Genomic DNA, 8,230 nt, shown 5'->3' with positions numbered 1-8,230 from the left:
TCTTCATGTTCGTCCATAATCTCATCATACGACTGCGACCCCCACGCAAGTGAGAAAGTATCTTCATGTTCGTCATAAGCTTTACGCGCCTAGTCTCGATGAATCACCCTAAGGGACCACAACATGACCACCTCCACCTTCAGCACTAATAAGCGTACTTGTTCATCCTGAAGGTATGATGAAGATATGAGCGCAGATAATACTTTCAGGATTAAGGTATATCCAAGAAGCTGCGGAGTCACTCGATCATAGATATGAAGACGATAACCGGATATGGGGCAGCCCATAATGGGTACTTTAGACGACATCATCAGAAGACAACAACTACTACCGAAAAGTAGAATGGAAGATAAGACATTATGTGACTACCGGGTCATTTGAAAATTGACCCAATAGTCAGGGGACTAATGTTGATACATGAAAAATATTCCCCCTTAACCGGCCTAGCGCGCCCCCAAAAGGGAGGCAAACCCAACATGAAACATGGGGACTAAAGCCCAAGTCCACAAATAAAGTATCCATAAGATAGAAATGACAAGAGAGGAATTAATGGGAAAGAACGAGGTTTTATTAGAGAAGGGATGTCATTAGTGGTAATTAAGGATGTTTAGGACATGTGGCATGATATCATAAAAAGAGGGGCTTTTGAAAATTCTATATAAAGAGGCATGTAGTACAATGGAGGGGATCTTTCACTCTCTCTCTTTATCTCTCTTTCTTGGGAATTGGATGTATTGCAGGTAGGACTTGTAGAACCAAAAATCACCCCACAACAATGGTGGTTTTTAGTTTAGGGAGAAAACTGTAAAATTCTATCTAAATGACCCGGCATCATAAGTAGTAGACCTTGACATGTGTTAGAGCACTGCTCGGCCGAACTCGCAAATGTTGATATCTCAAGCTTGTTTCTCAAGTTTAGTTTCCAAAACTATATGTCTTGATTTCTAGTCTACTGATAGCTAAGTCTCGGACTAGGATAGTTAAGTGTAGTTGAGCTCCAGACTCCACGACGATCATCATATGAAGACGAAGAACTATTCAAGGAACTGGTGGAACTTCATCGAGAAAAGATATGTGGAGACTTGAACTTATCTATCACTCAAAAGTCTACCTATTCTATCTCTTATTTTGAGACAAAAGTCGTATAATTATACAGACTGCGATCATACACATTTTCTATTTCGAACCGAGTTTATCTCGCTTATATATTTCTCGAAATATGTGTTGGTAAGCTTTTGCTTTAGCCAAGTTCATCTTTACTCGTGACGAAAGTCATGTTGATATTTCAATAACTTGAAAATCTCTTTGATGAAAAATAGTTTGTGCTATAGCATTGCTCGGTCGAACTAGCAAGAGTTGCTATCTCAAGCTTGTTTGTCAAGTTTAGTTGCCAAAACTATATGTCTTGATTTATACTCTACTTATAGTTAAGTCTCGGACTAGGATAGTAAAGTGTAGTTGAGCTCCAGACTCCACGGCGATCATCATTTATGAATACGAAGAACTACTCAAAGAACTGGTGGATCTTCATCGACTAAAGGTATGTGGAGACCTGAACTTATCTATCACTCAAAAGTATACTTATTCTATCTCCTATCTTGAGACAAAATTCGTATAGCTATATAGACTTCGATCATGCACATTTGCTATTTTGAGCCGATTTTATCGCGCTTATCTATATCTCGAAATATGTGGTGGTAAGATTTCGCTTTAGCCGAATTCATCTTGACTCGTGACGAAAGTCATGTTGACATTTCAATTACTTGAAAACCTCTTTTATGAAAAATAGTTTGTGAATAACAACTACATAACATCCTCTAAGAATATTTCAATGATTGAAATGAGAGTTAGATTATGTAACCATCTTTGGATATAAGCATAGTGTGTCCGCACATTATTGTATAAGTCCATAAACCGGGAACCTAAAGTACGCATATACTTGTGTATGTACAAAATGGTTGAAGGAGACTAGGTAAGGTACGCATACTGGCGGAACATTCACGTCCGTGAATTTCTGCTGAGTTTGGAATTTGAAAAACTCTTATCCGGTTACCTAAAGTACGGGTACCCGTACGCATACTGGCGGAAAGTTCACGTCTGTGAATTTCTGCTGAATCTGGAAACTTAAACAAACTCAAAACTGGTTACTTAAGTACGCATACTCGTACGCATACTTAAGTGTGTTACTTTCTAAATCGGTTCGTTCATGAACAAAAACATTTAAATAATAAGGAATGCAATCTTTGAAAACCGTGGGTATAATTTTCATGAATTGATTCAAGTGAAATATTGGGAGAGGTTGTTAGACCCCCACTTTTTCAATTGGTAAACACGTTTAAAGACCTCAAAAATCTGTGTTTGTAGCGATCTGACTCTATGGACAGAAATTATATCTCCATAAACATACCACCAGTCTTCGATGGCTCAAACTACTTATGGTGGAAAATTGTTATGCATGCTTTTCTTCAAGCTCGTGATTTTCAAACATGGGTACGTGTTGTTGATGGTTATGATCCTCCGGTTAATACAGAAGGTGATGTATCAATACCTATGGAAATTAGTAGATATAGTCCAGAAGAAATCCTTGCTGCAAAACAAAATTTTGACGGCTTAAATGCTATCATACATGCCATTACCACATATCTTCAACATCATGTGACTATGTGCACAAAGTCTAAAGATGCCTGGGATAACTTAGAAACCGTATTTGAAGGGAATACCAGTGAAAAGGAGGCTAGGCTTTAAAACCTAAATTATGATTGGGAAAACCTTCGTATGGCAGATGAAGATTCATTTGATGAGTTTAATCACAAAGTGTTTGAAATTGTTAATGCATCTTTTGCATTGGGTAAGACTATTCCTGAAAAGGACATTGTGATGAAAATTCTCAGATCACTGGCATCTAGATACGACTCTAAGAAGCATGCCATCGTTGAGGGAAATAATCCCGCAACTCTTTCCAGAAATACTATAGTTGGGAAACTAAAGATCTTTGATCATGAGAATACATCCAAATATGGGAAGGATGTTTCCTTCAAAGCACAGAAAAACACTAATCTACTTGACAAGAGAAAGGTGTTTGTATCTCTGAAGATGATCCTTCTGGGACTGATTCATCATATTAAGATCTTGACAAGTCAGTATCCTTGATCACGAGACAGTTTAGAGATCTTTTTTTGAAGAGAAGTAAACGGTTCTCCAAAGACAAGGCCAAGTCATCAGTTAAACCCCATAATAGTGTTCCTCCTAAAAACAGGGATAATGATGATACTAATGGCGAGGATATGCCTCAGTGCTTTAAGTGTAAAGGTTTTGGTCATTTTGCAAATGAGTGTCCAAATCGGAAAAAATGCACTGGGAACAAAGGTCTTGCTGCAACTCTTGATGAAATGTCTGACAACTATGATTCTAACGAAGATGAAAAATCAAGTGTTGATCTTCTTTGTGAAAATATTGATTTTGATATCTGTATCAATACATACATCAATATTGATATCCTTTCAGAAGAGAACCCAACCAATCTGGAAGAAACAATTGATCTTTCTGTTGGAACTCTCTGTCTAATTTTTTAGGTGCCACTATGTGCTTAGCAGCCTGCACCTCTCGAGCACTTGAATCATCTTATGTGTTGACATGCTCTTATTGTTCACTCAAAGGTCATGAACTTTCAAAGTGTTTCAAGTACAAACACAAGATGAGATATGTCAACAAACTTCAACAAAGACAAAATCGACTAGCAAACAAGCTTGCGCTTGTTCAAAAAACTGCTAAGGTATGTAAGATTTTATCTTCTTCAAAGAAATTAGTTTCCAACAAGAATAGGCCACTGAAAGAAAAATTATGGTCTAAACTTTCGGAGAGACATGGTTCTATGAATTCCTTTCAAAAAGCTCATGATGGACAGATTGTTGTTCACCGCAGCACAACTTGATTGTATTGTTTGGTGCATCTTATCTCATGTACCTGATCAAAAAGAGACAAGATTGTGCACACCTCAGGCTCTAGGGAAATTTTTGTTTTTTGTTTTTTTCTTAGATTTGTTGTGCCTTTGCAAGTTTGGAATTCTTCCGTATCTAATTGATATTGGAAATGACTTATTTGGTCTTTCAATAAAAGAGGGTTATTCTCGAAAATTCTATCCTTCATAGGGTTATGAGTTGTGCGTGCACGAACCTGTGTTTAAAGGTTTCGTAACCCTACATTCCTTTTTCCTTCCATGCTACTCTTTATCTTAAGACTGCTTGTTGAGGTTAGATTGTGATTTTCTCTCACAAACCCGTATGCATATGGATACTCCAAGAACCATGTCTTCGGGTGGAAAAGATGTCAATATGATTGTTAAGCCATCAATCATGAAGGAAAAAGAAAGATCTCTGTTACCTCCAAACCTGAAGAGAAAGAGAAGGAATGTGAGAAAACCAAGAGTCGTTCCTTCAAATTCTCGGAAGTTTTCTGATGTTCTTGAAGAGTTGAAGGCAACTAGAAAGGAGATTCAACAAATAAAGGCTTTTGTGTTTAAGACTCTTGAAATTCAGAAGACTCTGGTTCGGCATCAGTCAAGAAGGTTCATTGATATCAACTCTTACCTTCATGAACCTTATGTCCCTATGGCTGTTGACGACAAGGAGTTCGGGGACGATAAAGAACTTTTCAAAGGTCTTAATGTCTAGGAAACTTCTTATGAGAATTTTATTCTTGTTTTTGTTTAATAAGGATAACTAGGGTTTGGAATAGCCATTATTGTGAGTACACATAGCTATGTCCAATGTTTTCATCTTGAAATGTTTTTAGATTTATTTATTTAAATTCTAAAGTTTATTTGGAAGATGATTTTTGCAGTATTAATCTTTATGGTTTTATATCGCAAATTGTTATGGGATATGTGTGTTTGCGTCCGTGAACTATGATTGTCCCATACGTGGTCAAAAGTTATCTCTTTCACATGTCGATATGCAAGTATTGATCAAAGATTGAATGAACTTTTGACAAACAAAAATTATGCCTATTATGTCATTATGCAAATATTGATGGAAGAGAAGATGAATTTTTGTTTACAAAAATATGCCTATTATATGTCATTGTGCAAATAGTGATGAAAATAGAATGAATCTTTGTTTATTCCGCAGTATTGATCTTCCTTGATATATTTTTTATGTATATATTGCGCGGCTCCGTAAGTTTACTTATATGAGCATTTCCAATTATATTAATCATGAATTCATTTGTGGTTAATTTGGTTCAGTATTCCGATTAAGTTAATCATGGGTTCTCTTGTGGTTAATTTAATTGAGATTTTTGGATACAAATTCATTTTATTATGTGATTTATTAATATCCAAAGAAATCCTTCTTTTCTTGTGAAAGTAAGGTCGCTCTTGTTGTTCTTTCGGGAATGATATTTAATGGGGGAGAGTTCTTAATTGAACTTGCGCTTAATTTCCATATCTTTGTGGGGAGTGCGGTTGTGGAATATTATAGGGGTTATCTTGTATATTTATAAACTCCTTGATGAATGCATTTATCTTCGGCTTTATGATTGCATCTAAAAAAGTTGATATGTGCTTTTCTTTGGTCATGAAGTATCTCTATGGAAATTTCATTAGCATTCCACTAGTTTTCGTACCTTTGCCAATTTTATTGACAAAAATGGGGAGAATTAATGTGTAGTTCAGTAGTATAGAAATACAATAAGAAAGAAAAGAGATGATCAAGGATGATCACACTGAAATACTAATCGGCGGTGAGTTGAGGTGAGAAAAACTCTGCAAATCGGCGACAAACTCAGGCATAAATTTTTTCGTTTCTTCATCGTTTTCAGCGTAGAAATTTCACAGATTCGGGGTTTGGATTTCTTACTGGTCAAATGATTTGTGTTTATTGTACTAATCTGTAGTATTAATAATGTATGAATCAAATAAATCTCGAACTAATTCTGAAAGTGTTTCGATACTGGATTTTATGAGATCTACTTCAAATTTTTCGTCGACGGCAGAAAATAAATCTGAAGGTAAAGGTTAGCATCCTTCTCTTTATATTTCTGATGAGGATATTGATGAAAGTTTAGTTGAATGGCAGCATAGTTTGATTGAAAGATTGGATTTAGTAAAATTGAAAATGGAAACAGTTGAATCCTCTCTTAGGAAACAATGAAGCCTTACTGGTAAATGTCAATTCATACCTCTAGGTAAAGGATTCTTCATAATTAAGCTTGAAAATGAAATTGATAAGAAACTTATTTGGTGGTTTTTGGGAGGTTGAGCTTCAGACTCTTCAACTTAGGGAATGAGAACTTAACTTCATCCATGCTAATCAAAAAGCTTCGACAGAATTTGTTTGGTGCATTTTCCTGGTTTATGTATTGAATACTAGAAGGAAGAAATTGTTATGGAATTAGGTAAAGTTGTAGGAATACCCATCAAAGTGGATGAAACTACTTTAAGAAGAGAGATTGGTTACCATACTAATGTTTTGGTTGAAGTGTATCTTATGAAACCAATTCCTAGTAATATTTGGGTTGAAACTCAGTATGGTGGATTTCTACAAGAGATCAGAATTCCCAAATCACCTAAGTTAGGTAAGCACTGTAATGTGGTGGGTCATTTGGTGGAAGAGTGTAGATCAAAAAGGAAGGAGGTAGATAAGGAGAAGAATGTTTGGCAGGCTAAATCAAAAAGGGTAGCAGAACAAAGGAGGGAAGTCTTTTGTAATACTCCCAAAAGAAGAGAACAACCAATTGAGAAGGAAGTGGTAAGTCAAGATGAAATTGTGGATGTAATTATCCCTCCAATAATTCAAGACGTGGAGTGTGCTTCTGAAGGTAATAAGAGCAATTCAGGTAAGTTTCATGTGTTACAAGGAATGGATACTGGGGATATTCCTCCTATTAATGTGATTTTTTTAGACGTATCCTCTAGTAGTTTTTCAACGGTTCAAGTGGTAAAAGTAGTAGGTGAAGATGAAGTGGGAATTTCTGAAGTTATTAAGAAGGTGGTGAAACCAAATCCTATAAGCTTAATTACAACAAGAAGACAGTGAGGTCTTAATTTAGTAAAAGAGAAAAAGGGAATGAGAAGTCTTGTTTCTTCTCAAAGTTCTAATTCTAAATGAAGGCAATATTCTGGAATGTCAGAGGCTTAAGAAGAGATAAAGGAAAAGACAAACTCAGAAGTTTAATGAATCAATTTAGTCCTACTTTGTGTTTTGTGGTTGAACCAAAAATTAAATGGAATTCAAAAGATAGTAAATAGCTGAAACTTAAAGGAATAAATCATATGGTTATACATAATTCTGTGAATGGAGGTAAAAGGAGTATTTGGCTTTTTTGGAGTGCATCTATTACTACACCAATTATTGTCTCAATAACTAAACAGGTGATTACAGTGGATGTAGGGGGTGTTCTTGTTTTTGGAGTTCATGCAGCTTCTTTAGCTAATGATATGAGGGAGTTATGGTTGGAATTGGAGAAAATAAGTATTATGAATTTACCTTGGCTAGTTATAGGAGATTTTAATACAGTTTTAAGTACTGAGGAGAAAAAGGGTGGAAGATCTCCTTTGGGAGTGGCAATGCAGGATTTTCATAACTGTATTAATACTTGTTGTCTCATACAGGCTCCAACAACAAGTTTGCATTTTACTTGGTGTAATTATAGAGTAGGAAATAAGAGAATTGTTTGCACTTTGGAAAGAGCTTTATATAATCTGAAATGGATGGATACTTATCCAAAATGGTCTTACAAAGTAAGTGTGAGGGGAGATACAGATCATAGTCCATTATTAGGTTATTGTACGGATGTTAATAAACCAAAAAATATTTCATTCATGGTCTTAAAAGTACGGCTGGAAGAGAGCAGTTTTAAGGAGGTGATTCAGGAGGCTTGAAATGAGAATATTCATGGTAATTATGTTTACGTCTTTATGAACAAAAGGAAAATAATGAAGAAGAAAATACAAGACTGGAATTGGAATGTGTTTGGTGATGTTAGGTTAAAGTTACAAGAAGCTGAAAAAGAGGTGATAAAAGCTTCCATGATATCTGACATACATCCTAGTAATATATCATTGCTAAATGATCTGGTGTGTGCAACAGGTAAACAAGAAATTCTCACAGAGCAACATAGAGCTATTTTGCAACAAAAATCAAGAATAAATTGGTTAAAAAATGGGGCTGCTAATACAAGATTTTTTCATACTTCCATAAGAATAAGACAAGCTCAGAATTCAATTACTGAA

The 8,230-nt window shown here is 35.5% G+C and overlaps 1 protein-coding gene across 1 annotated transcript; it reads left to right on the top strand.

Moving 5' to 3' along the window:
- The first annotated feature begins 6,383 nt into the window (after positions 1 to 6,383).
- Positions 6,384 to 7,879, top strand: LOC113350592. Its single transcript, XM_026594735.1, has 2 exons — positions 6,384 to 6,986; positions 7,370 to 7,879. Exons 1-2 carry the CDS (start codon positions 6,384 to 6,386, stop codon positions 7,877 to 7,879), a joined length of 1,113 nt encoding a protein of 370 aa, XP_026450520.1.
- The last annotated feature ends 351 nt before the right edge of the window (positions 7,880 to 8,230 follow it).

The sequence above is a fragment of the Papaver somniferum genome, chromosome 2 (assembly GCF_003573695.1).
Source record: "Papaver somniferum cultivar HN1 chromosome 2, ASM357369v1, whole genome shotgun sequence".
Taxonomy (NCBI): Eukaryota; Viridiplantae; Streptophyta; class Magnoliopsida; order Ranunculales; family Papaveraceae; genus Papaver; species Papaver somniferum.
Note: the sequence above shows the minus strand (reverse complement) of the source record. Positions and strands in the feature narration are given on the sequence as shown.

Excerpts from the sequence above, each read along its gene's own strand:
- LOC113350592 (XM_026594735.1), top strand. The coding sequence starts at position 6,384 with ATGGAATTAGGTAAAGTTGTAGGAATACCCATCAAAGTGGATGAAACT. Across the intron at positions 6,987-7,369 it reads TTTCTGAAGTTATTAAGAAG|GTGATTACAGTGGATGTAGG; the intron begins GTGGTGAAACCA and ends ATAACTAAACAG.